The following is a 22,479-nucleotide window of genomic DNA, read 5'->3' as shown; positions in this document are numbered from 1 at the left end:
TAAGAAGATATTCAAGCCTGGATCTAACAGAGAAGAGGATAAGTGGGTAAACCATTAAGAAGAGAGGAAACATGTTGGACAGAATTACAGATAAAAAAGCCAGTGTGTGAGTGCGGAAGGGCAAGGCTGCAGAGAAGGGCACAGGAACCGGAAGAGGATGCGTGCGCTTGCAGCTCCGTTTTAACTTTAGGATGCCAACTGTGGCCAGTGCGCAGGATGGATGACTCGGGCGGGCCAGGATTGGAGGAGACAGACTGAGCATAACGCTAAAACGATGGGGAAATTAAAATTGCTGATCCGTTAGGGAAGCTGTTTAGAATCTAGATTTGGCAGATGTTGAATATGTTTCAAAAAAGCGATTTTGGAGGTGAACGCAATCTTAAAGAGCTAACTCTTCCATATGGACTTTTCCTGGGGAGACTGTTGCTGTCCAATCACCCACAGTGTCAGCGCCCTAGACTTCAGTTATGTTTCCTTGCAAAATAAACCGGACTCTGAGTTCTACAAGTTCAATGCACATTCAAAAGCAAACCACGTTTTCACTACTGCTGAAAAAAAAAAATAGAAATCTCTGGGTTTTGTATGACAGTTTTCAATTTCAGATAGGAAAACACTTAATTTATTGAAAATTTTAAATTTAAAAAAGTATTATATACATAATATATATGCGGCAAAGACATACCCAATAGGTGGATATGAAAACACACACACACACACACACACACACACACACACACACACACACGGGTGTTTTGCCTGTTCTATGAGCAGACAGTACCCTCAGAGACCAGAAGAGAGCGTCAGAATCCTTGGAACTAGAGTTACAGATGGTTGTAAGCTGCCATGTGGGTGCTAGGAAGTGAACTTGGGTCCTCTGGAAGAGCAGCCACTGCCCTTAAAGCCCTGAACCATCTCTCCGGCACATAAAAATTATTTGGCTGGTAGAACCGCTTCTGCTTATGACTTTCCCTGGGAAAACCTCTCTTGCTTATCTGGCCATTTACTGACCCTCTGCTTACTAATGAAATACGTGAGATGATGAAGAAGCTCATTCCAGTTTGTAATTCAGCTTATCAAACCATACCTGTATGTTTTAAAGAAAAATCGTGCATAGGTTGTACATATGGTGCCTAAAATAGTCTCTCTGTGGGCAAATGGCAAGCTTAGGGTCTAGGGGGAAATTAGGAGGGAAATGTGATTACAAGGGTGCATTTGTGCAGCTGTGTACATTTCGATTAATTCGTCTGCTGTTTATTAAGAAGTGGGCCGGAAAGGACGGAAATTCGTCTGGCTTATTTTCTTTAACAAGCTTCCCTGAAGGAACTTGAGAAGTGCAGAGTCTGGAAGGGGGAGCTTTGTAAAGTGCCAAAATACTGTAGAAGCAGATGGTATGGACTGATTTTCCTTTTTTAAAGTTGGGAAGAAATTACATTAAAATAAAAGGCAGTAAGTCGGGAAAATATTTTGGTCTAGAGATATTCATATTTCAGTGTGATCATTTGGTATCTGTGATGTTCATTTTAAAGTGTTTAAGAATGCCTTGCCAACTTTTATCTTGAGTTACAAGCTAGCTGTAATGAGTTGCCAGGAAGATATAGAAAGGAAGAAACAAATTAAGCAAACAACATCCCTCCAGTGATGTTGAAAGATGTAAATAATAATTGTTGCCATATAATTATCAAAAACACATGATATTTCCTATAACGGATAGCTGGAATAAAATTATCAATATTGCCTAAGCCAAAAGGAAAAATAAATAAATACTGTAGGTTGGAGAAGATTTTATTATGCATCTAAATTCATTCCAAGCAACCTCCAACTTGGTTACATGAAAATACATTTGAAAGGGCCTTAAATAACAGCAAAGTCCCTACTGACACCGTGGGGATTATTCTTTAAAGCTGCATGTACTTACTGAGTTAAATCGTCACGTGACCCATGGATATGGAGTGGGCAGGAAGTGCATAGATCAGGAGGTAGGAGGATCGTTGAGAATAACAGCTACAGTTTTGTGTACATCATCTCCAAGATGCCCACAGTCCAGCGGATGGTGGATACAGATTGTGAAGGTTTAAACAAAATGGAGTAACATGTGGGCTAGAAATGGAGATTTCCTTCTCATGAATATTTGAGAGTAGAGGAAATGGGAAGATATAAAAAGGAATCTGTATGAAGAACCCTTATGTGATTGGAAGAAAAAGAAGAAGCCTATGAGACCAGACAGAGATGGCGGGTGGCTACGTTAGAAACTTACGGACAGGAATTATAGATAGGTGTCAAGTAAGTCTGGATGTTAGAGATGGCTGTCACCAAAACTGTTTTCTCTTCAAATTCTTCCATGTAAAAGGGTGACAGCTTCCTTTCCTTGGGTTTTATTTATCTTTAACATTTCATACAGGTAAACAGCGCATCACAAGTACGCCACCTCTCCCCAGATACCAACCAGCCTTCCCGCTTTGCCCCTTTGCATCCTCTCTGTTTGGGGCTTAGGAGCCACTGAGTGCACCTAGCATGGTCTGTTGATGCTGATGGGTGCTGATCTGATGGTGGGCAGGTCATGGCAGTTGGCATCTGTTTGTCGATGGGCACGGTGGCTGTGTCATTTCACAGTCTTCCTCCTCCACTCTGTCTTTAAATTCTTCCCATCCCTCTTCCATGATAGTCCCTGAGCCTTGGGGACAGGAGTTGACATAAATGTCCCATTTAGGTCTGAGAAGAAAAATGACTTGATATGTCTCATATTAGTATGACAGGTGACCCAGGAACCTCATCCAAGCCTCTGGAAATGGGAGTTGTGGGTTCATATTTAGTATAAAATAAAACTGAATGGAAACAGAACATAAAACAAAGTTTTCATTATAACTCAGGTATTGTGTTCCCCAGAAGGCCATGGAATGACAATTCAAGCCATAATTGTAGATGGGACTGTGGTGGTTAGTTTTGTCACAAACCAAAGTCACTTGCAAGGAGGGAACCTCATTAAGGAATGGCCTCTATCAGATTGGCCTGTGGGTATGGCTGTGGGGACATTTTCTTGATTAGTTATTGATATGGGAGGGCCCAGCCCACTGTGGACAGGACCACTCCTAGGCAGGTGGCCCTGGATTGTATAAGAAAACGAACTGCCAGGGAGAGCAAGCCAGTAAGAAGAGGTACTGGATGATCTCTGCTTCAGTTCCTGCCTTCGGGCTCCTGCTCTGACTTCCCTCAGTAATGGACTATGAGGCAACCATGTAATCCAAATAAACCCTTTCTTCTCTCTTTTTTTTTTTTTTCATAGCAACAGAAAGCAAAGTAATACAAGTTGGTTAGAACAGCCTCGGACTAGCAGCCCCCACTTCAGCATGTCTAGCAATCCTATTCAAACAGCAATGGCATTGGGGCAATGACTCAATTAATAAAATGCTTGCCTCACATAAAATGCTTTCAGGTCAACTCTCCTGGCCTACTCTGTGAAATCCATGGCGGTGAGAGACGGTCTCAAACAAAAAGGGTGAGAGGTGCCCCAAAAACATCGTCTGAGATTGTCCTATGACCTATATACATGATGTCAGAGAGAGAGACAGAGAGAGACAGAGAGAGAGAGAGAGAGAGAGAGAGAGAGAGAGAGAGAGAGAGAGAGAGAGAAACAATGAACTCCAGGATATAACAGCAATCCAAAACAGCACACTGAAGATAAACAGCTGTTGCTAGACTCTGGAAGAAATTTTCAGTAATTATTGGACCAGTGAAAGTGAATTCATAACAAATCTGATTTGTGTTCTACACATGTATTGCTTTATGAAATAAACTGTTCCTGCCACACTGGAGTCTGTGGGACAATTGAAAGGCGCCCCCTTCTCAATGTCTTCAGTAGGAAACACTACTCACTGTGACTTGCTTGAACAAAAGGGACTTCTCAGCTGAATTGTTGTCCATCAGAGTACTTGGTACAAAATAAATAAGAAGCAGACAGTAGCTTCTACATGTATCCTCCTACACACTGATAGGTATTTCTGCACATAAACAGAAAAAAGAGAATTTGGAAGAGCTGACAATGGTCAAAAATGCTGACAACTTATTCCAAGATCCAGGAGGAAGTCTAAAACTCGCCAATTCTACTGTAAGACCCTCGCTCTTCATGGTATCCTCAGGAACACTAAGCCAAGCTGCATATTCATAAATAATTTGTCATTTGTGAAGAAGTAAATGCTTGTAAATTAGAAGAATACAAAAGTATGAAGTCACTAAATTTAACCCTAAAAAGTTAAGAATTAGAAGAGGTCAGCAGAGACAAAACTAGACCTCTTGTGAAATGGCCCCAAAGTAATTATTCACAAATACAATGCTATTAGATTTTCCCCCAGCATCTACATTTTTTTTTAGTAACAATAAGTTTCTAGGTTAGATTTTATAATGGTGGCTGACATAATACATTCTGGTTACACTTGAATTTCTGGCTCTCAGAGTGGGCTGGGATTTGGGGTGGCCATGGAGGGTTCTCCATACCTTGTCAAAATGCTGGTGCCTTTCTTGGCCCTTGCAAGGACCAGTGAGCACAATGGTGTCGTGGCTCTTTGGGCAATCCAGACCTAGCTGGTCAAAAGTGAAGAGAGCCTTTGTCTTATCCTTAGAGACAGAGCAGCCGGGTTGCTTCCATGGTAGATAACCTTTCATTTGAGGTATCTCCCATACCTGCACGTCCTCTATTCCTGTCCCCATGACCACAGTTTGCAAACCAAGAATCAACATCTTTAAGATCATCAGGAAAGAGATGATTGGCAGGTGATTGACAGGACTCAAAAACAACCTGTTCAACCCAATTGGTTGAAGGCTTAAGGTGGCTTGCCTGACCATAAACCTTTACAACTTAACCTCAGGTAGCTATTCTAGCTCATGAACTTTATGTGTCAAAACCAAAAGTGTTTTTTCTTGCCTCATTTGGTTTCAATGACATCCCAGCTGACCTCTACCTCACTATGTAGTGAAGGGTGACCTTGAACTTTTGACCTTCCTGCCTCTACGTCCCAAGTGCTAGGATTACAGATGTGTACCACTATACCCTGTTTATGTGATGCTAGCAATCAAACCAAGGGACTCATTAGTTTAAGTCTTGTATAATACATATCTTGGCCAAGTAATCACAATTATCTAGTCTTCAACCCTTCCTGTCTTATAATACTCTCTAGTTTGGGATTAAGGGTGTGCACCACAAGAATTAAAGGCATACACCACCTGGTTTCTATGGCAACTAGTGTGTCTACTGGGATTAAAGGTGTGTGTCATTGCTGCCTGGTCTGTAAGGCTGACCCGTGGACTGTTTTACTTTTCTGATCTGCAGGCAAGCGCCAAGCATATGTAAGCAATAAGGACTACTAGAGACATTCTCAGAAGAGCCAAGCTGCCCAGACGAGGTTCTGGTCAGTTGAACTGCTTAGAGAAGACTCTCTAACATGCCAGTTGTGCTGTAACCACTACAATTCTAGCTTTCATAGGTTGTCATCGCTTTGGGCGGACTGTTGGTGACGTATGTGCTTTAGAGTTATTTCTGCTTCTGAAAGTCACCCCACACACATGCTTCTGTAAGAAACCCATTAAATTAGTTGGTTCATCAAGTTGGACTTTGGTGGTATACTTATTTTGTCTGCCATTGGTTCCCAGTCTGGATTGAGTAGACATTTGTGTATAACCCCCCTAAAACAATGTCACATGACATAATTGGTGCTGGAAGACAAGTTGGCAGAAGCAAAGATGAATCTGGGAGGAGTGGTTGCATGGTTCTGGTCATGAGTAGTCAGGCATGCAACTGAGGGTGAGCAGCCCAAGGCTGGAGCATCCTTGGGGGCAGAGGACGAATCCCATATGGCTACCTTTCCCTACATGGTATAGGATAGATAATGTGCCTTCTTGCCATATCAGTGATTATGTGGCCTTTACTGTGGAGACTGAGACATGTAGCCAAGACTTAATCCTCTCTCCAGGGGAAAGGTCTATGTTAGAAGTCCATAGAAGAAAACCCCATAGGGCTACCTTTTCCAATATGGTATGTGGTATGGTGCCTTTGTCTTTAAGACGGGAGTCTTAGGACCCTTAATATGGCTGCTGACACAGGCAACCAAGACTGAGTTCTCCACTCAGTAGTAAAATCTAGGTGGGGAAGTCTGTGGGATAAATCCCAGGGAAGCTGTCTGTCTTTATAAGCTATGGAGAAGCATGTCTGCTTGGTAAGTGGAGTCTGATATATGAGTATAGAGATGCCCTAACAAAAAGTTAATGGTTTAAATAAATTTCACAGTCCACGAGAGTACTATGTAAGAGAGGAAAGGGTCATCACACTGCCACAGAGGTCACCGAGTGTCAGCACACTGCCACAGAGGCCACTGTATGTGTAGCAAACGCTGTGTCTAAGGCTGAGATGACTGCTCAGTGGGATTTGATGTTTAATAGAGGATTGATGGAGATGCTGTACACAAGAGCAAGAACATGGGAGTAAGTGAGGTCTGCACTAACGAGCCTCTTACTAGATCCAGAAGCTTTGGACCCATGGGAAGAGTCAGTGAGCGAAGAGAACAATTACAGGGCAGGAACAATGGAAGATGTCCCTTAGGTCAGAACTTTAATTTAAAAAGGAAGTTCTGTGATTCAACATTAAAGACAGGCCTTAGAGTCATCCAGTACAGAAAGATAAGGTAATGAGGGGACACTAGGCCTCTGGTCTGCCTGGATTGAATAGGACTATTAAACAGTGAAAAGCTCTCATCATCTAGCTTGGAAGGGTAGGGTTGTAGGGCAGGAGGGATCAGTCTAAGTACCTCAGAAGCAGGAAGGTTGATATCATATATATCTCATATGTATGTTGAGTAATATACATAACCACCTCTCTGTCCCCAAAGAAGTCTGAGTAAGCAGAGGCAGCGTGAGGGCAATCAGTGCTGATGGGTTGACTCATACAAACCATTAGAGATGCAGGCCTTGCCCAAAGGAGGAAGACATTAGTGGGGCCCGAAGGTGGTGGATGCAGGTTTAGTACACATGTAGCCCAAGGGAGAAGAACACAGACCTATCCCAAAGGAGGCAGACACAAGAAGAGCCCAAGGAAACAGGTACTGTTCAGCCTTTAGCCCTGGACTAAAAGTAAGCAGCTCCAGCTGGTCCTGTTGAACTTATCAGGGGTAGGGAAATGCCGAGATCCAGTAAGAACGGCCCAAGGTAACAGGTTTGCACAGCACAGGGGGAATGACCAGAAATTACAAAGAACTAAACAGTCATCCACCACAGACTCCAATGAAATCCAGACCTTCGTTAGAGAATACTTGCAAACTTCTGTTCCAAAAAAGCTGGAAAACCTAGACGAAAATGGATGAGTCTCTAAGTGCATAGGATCTATCAAAATTTAAGCCAGGGGATAAAAAGGACCCAAAGCAAGGAGATTAAAGCTGTAATAAAAAGCCCCCCCACCTCAAAGCAAAGCCCCAGAATATGAAAACTGAATTTCATGAAACTTTTATGGAAGATCTTAGAATAAATCTTCTTGTTCCAAAATACAGAAAGCAAAGGAATATTATTCTAATACCCAAACCAGTTAAAGTAACAACAAAAACTACAGACTAATTTCTTTGCTGAAGACTCACACACAAAACACCCACAAACTGAATTCAGGGACAGATTAAGAAGACAGACATCGCTAAGTGGGCTTCATCCTGGAGACAGGGATCGGTTTAACCTGTGTCAGTCAATCAATGAACTGCTCCATACACACACAGTTAAGAATAGAAAGCACATAATTATCTCTGTAGTGCTGAAAGGGCATTTGCCGAAGCTTGCCAAGCTACAGAGCTGCCTGGAAAAGACACTCACCAATACTGACTGCCTTCGGGTTGTACAGTGAGCCACCATCCATGATGGGTTTGGCTTTGGGTTTTGGCAGCTGTCTCTGGATCATTTCTGCTCCTGTGTGTAACCCCCTCACCCAAATAAATTCACTGGTTCCCTAAGCTGGGCTCTACTGGTGGCCCCACTTAGGTCTGTCAGCTCTTCCCATTCTGGCTCGAGTAGGCATTTGCTCCCTTTTTCCCAGGTGGATGTGACCACAATCCCATATAACTAAAAGCACGAGTTCGGTGTAGAAGACAGCACACAGACACCGTGTCTTTCTGGTCTTAAATTGCTGTGACAGTCTTGGATGAGAGTCGGAATTTTCAAGGAGTATGTGGGAGAGGGAGGAGGCCCAGTCTGGTGGTTTAAAGAAATCCATATTAAATATGGGGGTGACTCTTGGGAGGCTCAAACATTATAACTTTTCTGCTTAATTGGTGAATCTATTGCTCTCTCATACGGCCAGGGAGAGAGAGCATGCCTCTCTCATGCCTCCCCCACTGCTAACAAAATCTGCCTGTATGTCTGTAGTTTCCATTGCAGGAATTATTTAGCAAAACGCTATTTTGGATCAAAATAAGGAAAAAAAAATGGTGTTTGATTTTTTTTTTTTTTAAAAAAGAACTACTTACACATTTTTGGCAGAGAGGAGAACTTTATATTCGCTATAAATTTCTCATAATAAACTAACTAACAAAAGCTGAAAAGAGGGGCAGGCTTGAGCCGTCTATGTAGACACTGAGTCTGCAGGCGAACGTTGTATGAAGCACACTGTGCTCTTCCCTGGCCTCGAGGAGAGTTGGAGCAGATGTTTTGTTTGTGTCCTAGCCTTGCCACAGTCATTCCGGCAGGAACTTGGCTCCTCTGAGAACGCTGTTGCTTCACGTATAGCAGGAAAATAAAGCTCATGAGACAAGCCACGTGCGCCCGATAATTGGTTGAGCGGGGAGGGGGGGGGGAACAGTGTTGCAAGACCCAAAGAAGGAGTGTGCCGTGCTGTTAACAGTGATCACACCGCAGAAAAATCACTCAGAGTCGTTCAGCTCTGTGTCAGAAAAGAGAGAGGAAAGCACAGATTCGAGGGAGATGGTCCAACGCCTCCAGCGCACCTCTGATGATGTAGAAGGGTGTCAGGAGGACACTGGGGGGAGGACTCCAGATCATGTCGCACATGTTCATGAAGGAAGCTGAGCTGCACGGGGTTCCTGAAAGGTGCAGGAGTCCTCACTCCTAAGGAACACAGTCTGGGGAAAAGGGGAAGATGGAAATAGAGGATTATGGGGGAAAGGTCAGATCAGCTGAGATTCAGAAGTAAGTTCTGATGGGAGCAGCCAATGGTTCTAACTGAACTCTGGAGAGTCTCCTGAAGCAAACACCCTCACTCTGATTTGGAGCGACTTCTTGCAGCCTGTGGATTTCAAGATATTGGCCCATTGGATCTAATTGTCAAATGGACACGTGTGGGTTGTTTGTAGTGTGTGCTTTCCTTTTTATTTCCGTGCCCTGTGAGGTCTGTAGTGACACAGCACTTTTTGGTCCTGGGTTGATTTTTTTTTTTTTTCCTCTTGTGCCTCCTCCCAGCTCCAAGGTCTGGTTGGCTAGTGTTTTCATCATGAGACCTCTTTGTCTCACTGACTTTTAACTATTGTTGTTCTCCTTTCCTGGTCATTTTTTTTTTTTTTTTTTTTTTTAGTTCATAAGCACACAGTTTTTTTTCTCCTTGCTATGAGTTCAATTTGTTCTTTTTCTTTTCTTTTTTCTTTTTACTAGCTTCTTAAGAGGTTAAATTATCAATTTGAGGTCTTTCCTCTTTTGAAACATGAGCATTTCATGCTATAAAGATTTCTTAATGTGAGCATGAATGCTATAAAGTTTTCTGTAATTACTTCCTTTAACTACATTCATAAATTGTTATATATTTACATTTTTGTTATGTTTAAAATGTGCTCTAATTACCCTTGAGAATTTTTCTTTGGCCCGCAGATAATTCTGACTTCCAAATATTTGGAGAGCTTTTAGATATATTGTTCATTGATTTTTCATTGAGTTCCATTATGATTGGAGTATGCATTTTTATAAATCACTTGAGATTTGTTTCCTGTGTCAGGATATGGTCTTGGATGGAGCGCAGAGGTCAGTTTTGATCTTTCACTTCCCTCCTTTCATCCCTTCTAACTATCGAGTAGAGACATCCCCAGTGGGGCTTGTACTTTACCTACGTTCTCTTCAGTTTTTTTTTTTTTTTCTCTTTCTTCGTGTGGTTTGATTCTTGCTGTCAGGGTCAAATGCTATACGGCAGCTATGTCTTTTTTTTTTTTTTTTTGAGATTTCTGTCAGTATTCAATGGTCCTCCTTGTTCTTGCTAATTTTTCTTGCCCTGACTTTTAACTCTGATATGAACATAATCACTCAGTGTTCCTCTAAGTGGAATTTTCACAGTATCTTTGGCTTTTCTTTTATCTATCCTCTGATTTAAAACTGATCTCTTATAGTCATCATAGCATTGAGTTTAAAAATATTCTAATATGTCAGCTTCTTTTTTATTGGCACATGTAGAAATATAGAAGTTTTATATAAATAGTTCCCCTTATGTGTGCCTTTTTATATTATAATTATACATATCCTTTTCTAGTTACCTTCAAAATATAACCAGAAAACGTTTTAACCTTCACATCTGATAGTTACGCTTGCTAAAGAACTTTAAAGGGCAAGACGAGGCCATTATGTTTACCTTCATGTGTGCTGTTTCTGCTGCTTTTGTTTCTAGAGTTCTCCAGTTTCCTCCGGTTTTATTTGGTTTGGTGTGGTTGGCATTTTTGTCTTTGTTGTTTTTGGTTTTTCATCTTAAGAACCGAGAGAAAAAGAGAGACGTCTTTGATGCAGCAGTTTGATTTTGTTTTGTCTGGACTTGGTGTCTTTGATATTATCCTGCACGGGGGTCTCAGAAGCAGCTGCTCTGGTGAATATTTTCCTTAGAGCCGCACGACTTAGTGATGCTGCCCCGTATCCCTTCAAAGTCACATGGCACCTCTCGCTCTGTCTTCTCCTTCTAGGACTCTAAAGTATAGTGTTTAGATCTTCAGCATCACTCTCCTGATGCTAAAGACAGCCTGCCGCACCCCTGCACTCCCCACCCCTCCCCTGCAGCTGTGCTTTTCTTTCTTTCCTTTCTTCTTTCCTTCCTTCCTTTCTTCTCTTCTTTCTTTCTTTCTTTCTTTCTTTTTTTATTTAATAATTCAACTGCTTCTATTTATCTAGTTTCAGGCTCAATAAACCCCTCTCCCCTCTGCCATCTCTCTTCTGCTACTAAAACCATCTGCTAGATTTTCTTTTTATCTCAGAGGTTGTACTTTGCAGTTTTAAAGGTGCATTTGGATAGGTTTTTATGGTTTCTGCCCCCAAAGCCCCTACTCTTCCATCCACTCTAAGAACGTTTGGTTTCACATATAAGCAGGTTTCTGAGGGGTGACCTGACTTCTGAGTCAACTCAGCCCCCAAAGGTCTGCATGTGTTCACTGTTTTCTTTCTCGGTACATGATTGTTTCTCTGGCTCTTTTCGTTCTTAAAAATAATTTGGGATTGTGTCCTGGAAATGTTGACAAGAATACGGTGAGTTTCTTTGCTATTTAAATGTCTTCTAGAGGTGTCTTTGGCTTGGTTCTGTTTGAGCCATCGATCACCCCAGTGGGGTATAGATCACAACTTCCCTCTCTCCTCAGTGGGCTGCAGCTCTAATCTTAAAAGCTTTTCCAGCTCCTATTCTGGAATACAGGTGGGAGGTCACTTTTCAAAGCTGTACTCTTTGGGTCTGCTCCACGTAGTCGTGGGTCCTGAGTAAGGACTTGTCAGTTTGCATGCAAAATGAGGGAATCAGTCCCCTACACCCTCTTGTCCCTAGGGTTCCTTTCCTTGGTTCTCTAATTATAAAGCCAAGGTATTTCTCAGAATGCAAGTACCTCATTCTGAGCATAAACTACGGAACTGAGGCCACCCTCAGGATGAAGTGTCAAATACAAGAGACAAAAATAGTGATGGTTCTCTGAATGTCCTCTGGACCACCAGACACCCTTTTTGAATCTTTCACACCTGTATTGCTACTTCAGAATCAAGTTCCCCAAAACTTAGCACAACAAACACCTAACGTCTGACATTTTCTGTGATTTAGGATTATAAACTACAGAGCTGGGCAGAACTTACAGTCATCTCAAGACTGATGAAAAAAAGTCTACTTCCAGGTTCTCTCCTAGAGCATTGGCAGAATTGGGAATCTCCAATGTCAAGTTCTTAACATGGACATGTGAGATCCTCGTTGGCTCTTGGCCAAAGGAAGATTCTTACCATTTGGGTTTTCATAGGGCATTTCACAACACAGCCATGGGTTTTCCTCAGATGAACAAGGATCATGGTGGGGGGAAAATGCCAAATATGGAAAACAGAGGTTTTTTGTAACTTAATCTTAAAAATGTCATCTGAGAACTTTCTACCATATCTTGTCCAAGCAAATCATCAAAGCCCACTCCATTCAAGAGAAAAGAATTACACAATAGCAGGATAGTTAGGGGCTGCCTAGAGGTTGTCTCCAATGCTATTTTTTAAATTGATTTTTATTGAGCTCTACATTTTTCTCTGCTCTCCTCCTCCCCTCCCCGCTTCCACCTTCCCCCAAGGTCCCCATCCTCCCAATTTACTCAGGAGATCTTGTCTTTTTCTACTTTTTCCAATGCTATTCTTAAGCTGCTTGTCTGGCATCTGTGATTTGGAAGGGGGTGTTTTACCTTTAGACTCTTCACAGAACAAGGAGGAGAAACTGTCACACGCTTTGTTTTTCTTCCTTGGCAAATTTAGGCTCCATCTGGGTTCAATTGAAATTAAGGACGTTAAAAACTGCAAAGCAGGTTGAGAGAGAGCCAAGGGTATGGAAAATAAATGCGGGTGTGTTCGGTGCATCATTTTAATGCTAGAATAGTTTCCTAGTCTGAATATGTTAAGCGAATTAAATATAAGAAACATCTGGATGGAGGCAAACAAGGTACCAATTAATAGGATGAGCAGAAGCTAGCAGAGGATATTCTAAAGGGTTCAAGTTTGCACACACTCTAAGTCTTAGATAAAAGCCCCAGGGGACTAATTAAACTACTGTAACTTAGTCCGTTATCAAGCAGTGGAACGAGACATCCCTAAATGATTCAACTTTGCATGAGGTTAAGACCCACTGAGTGCGTTAAAGTTCTTGGTAGGAGATAGTAAGTTGGAAGAACAAGAGAGAGATTCCTGAGAGTGATAGACTTGGGTCTAATACTGACTGCCGGAGTGTAGTTTCCCAACTGGTTCCTGGCAGGATCATGTCCCCTGCTTCATATGGCTGCTGCAGTCCTAATCTAGATTGGACTCGGGTTGGCTCTGGCCATTGCAATATGGCAGAAGTGATGCCATTCCAGTTTCACACATCTCTCTCAGTAGGTCTGTATGCTTCTGCTTTCTGCCTATTGTCGCCTTGCACGGCAACATAAAAAGTTCATGCCATTGTCTGGGGAGGAGAGCAACACAGAAATGGATTGTATTTTTTTTTCATTTTAAAAAGTGACTGTACTTTCAGAAATACACTCATGTGAGTAGTATGTTGTTTTATTCATAGTAGAAGGATATTTAACTTATTTTATTTTTATTCAAGTTTTGACCAAAAACTTGGTACATGGTTTATACTTTTGAAGTAATATATATTATCTCTTGTTTTTTTTATCTAGCACCCCACTTTGTTATTAAACCAAGCTTGTCCTGATTTTGTTGCTCTAAGTGAGATCTCCCTGAGTAGCTGAGACTACAGGTGTGCCCATACCTGGCCTGAACTTTGTAGTTGTTAAATGATTATTTGAAAATACCTTAAAATTATTATTATTATTCACAGCATATTCTCATGTCTGTCATGCTGGCCTCGAGTTTCCTATGTAGATGAAGATGGCCTTCAATTCTTGGTGGTCCTGCATGTGCACTACCACACTCAGTTTGAAAATAATAAATACTTATAATAAATTAAACTTCATGTAGTTACGTAACCCCTCATGCATGTGGTGTGTTTTGAGACAGGATCTTGTTCTACAGCCCTGGCTGGTCTGGAACTCACAGGAATCTGCCTGCTTCTTACCTTCCAAGTGCCAGGATTAAAGGTGTGTGTTAACACACCCAGCTAAATATAGCTAAATACATGTATATGCACATATTGTTTTGCAGGGTCTTTCTGTTACCCTCCTTTTTATTTTATTTTTTGGTCTGTTTTGCTATATTGTGTATCATCCCCTACCCCTGAGCTGAGGACCAAACCCAGGGCCTCTCTGTACTTGCTAGGTCAGTGCTCTACCACTGAGCTAAGGCAGGGTCTTTGTGTGAAACCAGGCTGGCCTTGAATTTATGTTGATCCTTTTGACTTGACTGTCTTCTAAGTTCTGGCATCAAAGGCGTGTATCTCCATGAATATGCTTCTAAGTTTAATTTTTCTTTAAAATTTTTTACATTTAAATTTTAAAAATTTTATTACGTGTGTGCACAGCACAGGTTTGTGCCTGCTGTAGCTTGTGTTTGGGGGTAGAGGTCAGTGCTGTCCTCCTACTGAGGATTCTGGGGCTGGACTCAGTCTGTCAGGTTTGTGCCACAAGGGCTTTTCCTGCTGTGTCACCTTGTCAGCCCTTTAAACTTCAGTCTTCATTCCGTGCTGTGTCCCAGAGCTCTCTCCTAGACTACATATATAACCTGTTTCTTTTCCATGGTGACTCTATTAATTAAAAAGAGTATGCATATATTAATATTTCACTGTTTGCAGTTTTAATTAGTTCTTGATTGACTGTCTTGAATATTGTGCTAAAATGTTAATACCTTTATAAATCCATTTCTTACTGCATTTTTTTTAAAGCGTGGTCCCCAGATGCCTTTGATATTTCTCTATGTGGTTGATACTTGCATAGAAGATGAAGATTTACAAGCTCTGAAGGAATCCATGCAGATGTCATTGAGTCTTTTGCCACCTACAGCTTTGGTTGGACTTATTACTTTTGGGAGAATGGTGCAGGTTCATGAACTTGGATGTGAAGGCATTTCAAAAAGCTATGTCTTCAGGGGAACAAAGGATTTGTCTGCCAAACAGCTGCAGGTGAGTGAGAATGGGAGTGCTCACCCAATTCTTTGTGTACTATGTATGTTAATACTTTCTAGATGCATGCATTTTTAAGAAACATGATGAGATCATTTTATTATAATTGCACTATGACAAGGCTTTAACTTTAGTATTGACTTCAATTTTGTTTCTTATATAATTTAGCTGTCATAAAAATTGAAGACTTTTTACTTTTTATAGTGTGTCTTTGATATCTCTTCATACCCACATATATAACCTGTTCCATTTCTGTAAATGGCTTTATTAAAATTTCATTGTGTGCTCTTATTAGGATGTCACTCTGTGCATTGTTTAGTTAGTGATTGTGTATATGCAGGTGTGTGTGTGTGTGTGTGTGTGTGTGTGTGTGTGTGTGTAGGTCTTAGGACAACCTAAGGCATTGTTATTCATCAGGCACCCTCTATTTTTATATTTTGTTTATTTTGGAGACAGGCCCTCCCCTTTGCCTGGAACCTGATGGTTAGGTGAGGCTGGCTGACCATTAAGCCCCAGGTCTCTGTCACTCAAGTAGTGGATTAAAGGTTTGCACCACTACACCCAGATTCTTTTGTTTGTTTTGTTTTTTTGAGACAGGGTTTCTCTGTGGCTTTGGAGCCTGTCCTGAAACTCGCTTTGTACACCAGACTGGCCTTAAACTCACAGAGATCTGCCTGCTTCTGCCTCCCAAGTGCTGGGATTAAAGATGTGCCCACCACTACCTGCTCACCCAGATTGTTTAATTCATTCTGCGATTGACACAGATCTTCATGCTTTTGAGGCAAATCTTTTCCTAAGTCATAAACACTCTTCTTGACTACAATGTCTCGCTCTGTAGACCAGGCTGGCCTCGAACTCACAGAGATTCACCTGCCTCTGCCTCCTGAGTGCTGGGATTAAAGGTGTAAACTACTACTGCCTGGCACATGAGTGCAGGTGCTTGCAAAGACAGAAAAGGGCATTGGATTCCCTAGAACTGGGGTTGCAGGCTGTGAAAGACTGGTAGGCTGATGTGAGGGCGATAGAAGTGCTGATCAAACTCTGGTTTTCTGCAGCAGCTGCAAGGTTCTTAGCTGCCGAGCCATGTCTCCAGTCCCTATGTGCTTCCTCATGCTGCTGCTGCTAAGACTGCTGTATCGGATAGCTTCATTCCTTTCTTCTTCTTAGGATTTTAAACTACTTTATTAATAATATAATTTTTTCTAGATTTTAACTACTATGAGAGCAGAGATTATTTTTATTTAAACTACTATATTCCTGCTATAGAGTTCATATTTAAGGTAATAGTTGCTGAAAAGGATAAATGCGTATAAGTTAAGAAGAAAGACATTTAAGTTAACCATTAATGTACTTTGACTGCATTAGGTAAGAAGTACTCCTGAATACCTTGCATTCGCTCTCTCCTGGTGACTTTCTACTGAAGGAGCTCAGTCTCCATAGCTAGACTGTTTGCCTTCTGGGGAAAGAGACCTTATGCTTATTTTGTGTTCCTAATTTGTAGTGTAGCACCGTGAACATCTTAAGAAGTTGACAAATATTGTTGAAGTAAATAAACTGATCTCACTGAATTCACATCTCTTTACAGGAAATGCTGGGACTCTCGAAAGTACCCGTAACTCAAGCCACACGTGGTCCTCAGGTCCAGCAGCCACCTCCTTCCAATAGGTAATTAATATGGTAACAGAATTTTATAATTCAAGTAGGTACTTAAACACATCATGCTTTTGCCTGGGCAGTGGTGGCTCACACCTTTAATACCAGCACTTGGGAGGCAGAGGCAAGCAGATCTTTGTGAGGTCAGCCTGATCTACAGAGTGAGTTCCAGGACAGCCAAGATTATACAGAGAAACCCTGTCTTGAAAAACTAAAACAAACATCATGCCCTCAACTTGAACAAAGACATTAGGTGATACTATAATATTTAGTATTGTCAGGGATATAAATAGATTGCAGTAATATATAATTTTTAAAAACTATAGTTTTTTGAGGCACTTTCTTTTTTACTGAAATGATTCATTTCTTTATTATTATGATGTTAGGAGTTTAGTTTTGATATGTTTCTTTTTCTTTATTTTTAAGTTCATAAAACCTTATGTGGTTTGAAGGCAGCTATATAAAAATAGGGCCTCAAAAACTTCTAATTTTGTCTTTATGGGTAGCTTTCCTATAACCTTCTAACCAGAGGTGCTGTTATTAAAATTGATAGATGTGTTGATGTGTCTTCTATGTTGGTAACCTTAAAACTTTAAATGAAATTGATAGCAATTGTATTCCTTAGTTTGTAGCAGTAATACAACTGGAAGTGAAAAACAGACTATAGTATGGCACCTAGTAATAGCTCTCCCCCACTTTCTCTGGAGACAGTTTCCTATGCATTAGTGAGTTTGATCTCCTGATCCTCCTGCCTCCACCTTCTTAGTGCTGGGATAACAGGCATATACCATCATGCCTGACTCATTTCTTTCTCCCTCTCCTCTTGCCTCCTTCTCTTCCTCAGTCTTCTCTTTCCCCCACTTCCTTGGATCCAGCCTAGGGTTTCCTACCTGCTAGATAAGCCCTTTTCTGACTGAGCTAGCTCCCCAATAGCAACTGCTTTTGAAGAGACACTCCAGTGCGTTCTGCTGCTCACAGAAAATTGTGAACTGCTGGTCTGCTGTGCATCAAATATTTTTCTCTGTTTTTAGGAAAAGTTTTTAAGATATCACACTTGAAGCTGGGCGGTGATGGTGCACACCTCTAATCCCAGCACTTGGGAGGCAGAGGCAGGCGGATCTCTGTGAGTTTGAAGCCAGCCTGGTCTACCAGAGCTAGTTCCAGGACAGGCTCCAAAGCTACAGAGAAACCCTGTCTCAAAAAAAAAAAAATTATCACACTTGTAAATAGCTTTTGGTTTATTGTTGTTTTGCAGATTCTTACAACCAGTACAGAAAATAGACATGAATCTCACGGATCTTCTGGGAGAGCTTCAGCGAGATCCTTGGCCTGTACCACAAGGAAAGAGACCTTTGCGTTCCTCAGGAGTGGCACTTTCTATAGCTGTAGGACTACTTGAGGTAGTAATGATGAAAATGTAGTTTTGAAATGTAAGAGTCTGCGTGTGTGCGTGTGTGCACATGCGGAGTAGTAAAGTTGTGAGCCGAACACCATGGTGGTGGTTGGTGTGAGTGTCCCTTTATTTTTCTCTCCTCCTTTTCTTCTTTTCATCTTTTTCTTCTTCCTTGCTCCGCCTTCATCTTTGTCATCCTTTCTTCTGTCTTGCTATGTAGTTCAGTTAGTGCTGCACTTGAACTACGGCATCCTCCTTCCTTAGACTTCTGAATGTAGGACTATCGCTGTGCACCACCCTGCATGGCTCTTCTCTCATTCAATAATTGCTGTACAGTACTGTTTGTTAAGCTCCACATCTCAGGCAGTTCTGGGGCAGAAGCTAGCTGCATATCTATTTACTAGAAGTAGCATTAGTTCTCACAGATTAAGGGCTTGGTTCTATGAACCTGCTGTTCACTTCAAATACCAGCTACAAGTAGTGGTTGTTAATTGTACTTCTATGAGTTGGGTTTTCTTCAGGTTTGATTAATGCTATAGTGTCTGGCTCAGAGAACTTAGAGAAACCTTTTACTTTACTTATAGAGTGTTACAAAAGCCACACCCTGATAGAAAAAATACATACGGTTGAGATATCAGAGAAAGGGCATGTCCCTTCTACACGCCACACTCTAGAAAGCGGCATGGGTTCAGCTATCCAGAAGCTCTCCAAATCCAGTCCATATTATTTTTAAAAAGGAATTTATTTTTGCTATTTTAAATTATGTGTGTGTGTGTGCGTGTCTGTATATCTGTGTGCATGTGTGTACATCTGAGTACAGGTGCCCGCAGAGGTCAGAGGTGTGGGTGTTGGTGAGATTTCATTGGGTATAGCTTCTCTGACATTTCTAGGAGACACAGTCTTACAGCAAACTTCCTGTTCCTCAGACTGGTTAAAGCTTCTCCTCCGTCTGCAATGATTCCTGAGCCTCAGGTGCAGGAGTTGTGTTGTGATGTTTCAGATGGACTGTGCTCTTCCACTCTGTTTTTTCTTTGGTTGTGGTTTTCTGTAATGGTTTCCCTGTTGCAAAGAGAGGCTTCCTTGATGAGGGTGTGAGGACTATACTTACTGGTTAGACTTGGAGAAGGATGTCTTTTTCTTTAATTCATTATTATTATTTATGGGGAGGGAGGGAGGGAGGGAGGGAGAGAGGGAGAGAGGGAGAGAGTTCGTGTGTGCCACGTGTGTTTGTATGAGGGCGTGTGTGTGTGTGCAGCAGTCCTTGGAGGGCAGAAGAGGGTTCTACTCTGGAACTAGAGCTGCAGGCTGTTGGGAGCTGCTGTGTGGGCTGGGAAGTTATTTGTTTGAGACAGAAGTGTATGTATCTGCGTTTTGTTATCCTTTACACTTTCTGACTGAGTTCCTTTTCTCCAACAGTGTACTTTCCCCAACACTGGTGCTCGGATCATGATGTTCATTGGTGGTCCTGCTACCCAGGGGCCTGGGATGGTGGTTGGAGATGAATTAAAGACACCAATAAGATCCTGGCATGACATTGAAAAGGATAATGCCAAATATGTTAAAAAGGGAACTAAGGTAATTTTTAGTTTTTTTTTTTTTTGTGTGTGTGAATTATTTTCTATTTGTGTAACTTCCTTCCTTCCTTCCTTCCTTCCTTTTTTTTTTTGGTTTTTTTTTTTGAGACAGGGTTTCTTTGTGTAGCTTTGGAGCCTGCCCTAGAAATCACCCTGTAGATCAGGCTGGCCTCATACTCATATAGATTCTCCTGCCTCTGCCTCTTATATGCTGGGATTAAAGACATGCACCACCACCGCCTGACTGTAACTTTACATTTTTAGGAGTGGTTTGCAAAGCTATATTTCGCTAATGGTGATTCTTGACTCTTTGATATTTTTTCTGCTTGTTGATGTCCTTGTTATTATTATTTTTAGTTCAGGCTATTAGTTGCTGTATTGTTTGTTATTTTTTGGTAACCACTGTTATATTTTTAACAATAATTGATGTCATAATTTTTGACACTGAGCGCTTTTGTCTTCTAATGAGTTTCACATTTGAGCTCAGAATTTTTTTTTCGTTAAAGCTGCTAAAAATGCTTTAGGTTTGCTTATCTTCTTTTTTCCCCTCTCTTTTTGGATGTGTTTTTTATTTGCCTGTGGATTTAGCTAGGCAAAGGAGCTGTGTAGTTCTCTGTTTTGTGCGTGTTTGTGTTGAGGAAGAGAATGTATGACTCTCTTTAGTTTTGCTTTACTTGAAGTCAAAGATGTTAAAATATCAGGCTTTAGTTATTTATTTGAGACAAATCTTTGTATATAGTACAGCCCATGATCCTCCTGTTGTAGCCTCCCCAGTGCTGGGATTTCAGATGTCTGTCTCATGTCTGGCTGTAAGTCAGGCTTCTAGAAGTCATTTTATCATTTTTATGAAACTGTAGAAAATTGAATGAGACTAAATCATATGTAAATTATGACAAATTATTCTTTTACTCTTAAATTATTTTGATCTGTTAGGAAAAAGATTTATTGGAAAGTTAGGCTATATATTTGATTTAATCAAAATCTCTTGTAGCATTTTGAAGCATTGGCTAATCGAGCTGCTACAACTGGGCATGTTATTGATATCTACGCATGTGCATTAGATCAGACGGGTCTTCTGGAGATGAAGTGCTGCCCTAACCTTACTGGGTATGTATGTGTGTATCTGATAATGCCTGCTTACAGATATGGACCAACACTGAGAGATTGGGAAATGAAAAACCCACTCATCATCTTGCAGCTTCATGGCAATATTTGCTGACAGCTTTGCTGTGTCTTCTTTGGATTTTATGTTACTTTTTTTTTTTTCTAAAAAAGCAGGATTATAAAGGCACAAGTTCTTTTGAAAAAGTTTATTCTAAAGTTACTCTGTTTTAGTAGTGTTTTTGAGACAGCACATTGTAACAGGCTTTTTCTTTTGAGCTACCAACAATCTCCCATGTTGAAGAGAGGAGGCTGCTTGTTGGTTCCCCGCTGCTCAGCCCCGAAATAATCACACAGAAACTGTATTAATTAAATCACTACTTGGCCTATTAGCTCTAACTTCTTATTGGCTAGCTCTTACATATTAATTTAACCCATTTCTACTAATCTGTGTATTGCCACGAGTCTGTGGTTTACTGGATAAAATTCTGGCATCTGTCTCTGGTGGGGCTACATGGCTTCTCTCTGACTCCATCTCCTTCCAGCATTTAGTTTAATTTTCCCTACCTACCTAAGTTCTGCCCTATCAACAGGCCAAGGCATTTTTTTTATTCACCAGTGATATTCACAGCATACAGAGGGGACTCCCACTTCACTCCCAAATCATGACAGGGAGACTTCTATTAGTTTACGAATGCTTGGCCTAGCTTAGGCTCATTTCTGGCTAGCTCTTTTAACTTACCCTGTTTCTCTTATCTTCCTCAGAACTTATTACCTTTTCTTTCTGTATGTCCTACCTTTCCTGCTTCTTCCATGTCTGTCTGTCTGGTGGCTGCCTGGCTGGCTGGCCCTGGGCATGTCCCTCTTCTTCTCTCTCATTCTCCTCTTCTTTTCTTCCCTGGAGCCTACATTTCTCCTCCTATTTATTCTCTCTGCCTACCAGTCCCACCTTTCCTTTCTCTGCTTAGCTATTGGCTGTCCAGCTTTTTATGAGACCAATCAGGTTCTTTAGGCAGGAAAGATGAAGCAGCAATACATCTTTTTATAACTAAACAATTGCAGCATAAACAAATATAATATGCCCTTACACAGTTAAAGTAATCTTTTTCAGTGTAAACAAATGTAACTCATCTTTGCCTAATTAAAATAATATTCCACAACAGCACAACTTGAAATTTATCCATTTAAAATGTTTGTTGAGGTTTTAGTATGTTCACAAGTATATGACCACTACTGTGATTAAATTTAGAACTCTTGTCTGGCCCTGGAGAGACTGCCTGTTTCCTGTCACTCTCCATTCCTCTTTCCTGTCTCACCACATCCTGCTGCCTAGGCAATACTACTTGCTCTTCTGGATGTTTCCTATAAATGGAATAATAAGTGGTGGTTTACCATTTGCTTCTTTTAAAAAAATTATGTGTATGAATGTTTTGCCTATGTGTGGGTACTGTGTATTTGCCTGGTGCCCAAGGAGGCAGAGAGTTGGGTCCTTGGAACTGGAGTTACCAATGGTTATGAGCTACCTTGTAAGTGTGGGAGCTGAACTGGGATCCTCTGCAAGAGAAACCAGTGCCCTCGACCACTGAATCATCTCTCCAGCCCACCACGGGCTTCTTTATTATGCACATTTAGTATAGCCAGTATTTCTTTTCATTGCTGAAAAAAAGTAAAGGAGGGGTTCATCTTCATCCAGTATTGTCTTAGATACACCTATGAAAGTACAAACAACTAGAAAAGGAGGGGTTCATCTTCATCCAGTATTG

At 41.2% G+C, this 22,479-nt stretch overlaps 1 protein-coding gene across 1 annotated transcript in view; it reads left to right on the top strand.

Moving 5' to 3' along the window:
• Positions 1–14,763: 14,763 nt before the first annotated feature.
• The window catches only part of LOC101995577 (protein transport protein Sec23A-like), a 22,268-nt gene continuing 14,552 nt past the window's right edge, over positions 14,764–22,479 (top strand). Inside the window, exons 1-5 of the mRNA XM_005362217.2 lie at positions 14,764–14,995; positions 16,581–16,660; positions 17,904–18,048; positions 19,458–19,616; positions 20,607–20,722. Coding sequence (XP_005362274.2) covers positions 14,771–14,995; positions 16,581–16,660; positions 17,904–18,048; positions 19,458–19,616; positions 20,607–20,722 — 725 coding nt within the window. The 5' untranslated portion in view covers positions 14,764–14,770. The remainder of the gene's footprint in view (positions 14,996–16,580; positions 16,661–17,903; positions 18,049–19,457; positions 19,617–20,606; positions 20,723–22,479) is intronic.

Source organism: Microtus ochrogaster, linkage group LG5 (assembly GCF_000317375.1).
Source record: "Microtus ochrogaster isolate Prairie Vole_2 linkage group LG5, MicOch1.0, whole genome shotgun sequence".
Classification (NCBI taxonomy): Eukaryota; Metazoa; Chordata; class Mammalia; order Rodentia; family Cricetidae; genus Microtus; species Microtus ochrogaster.
Note: the sequence above shows the minus strand (reverse complement) of the source record. Positions and strands in the feature narration are given on the sequence as shown.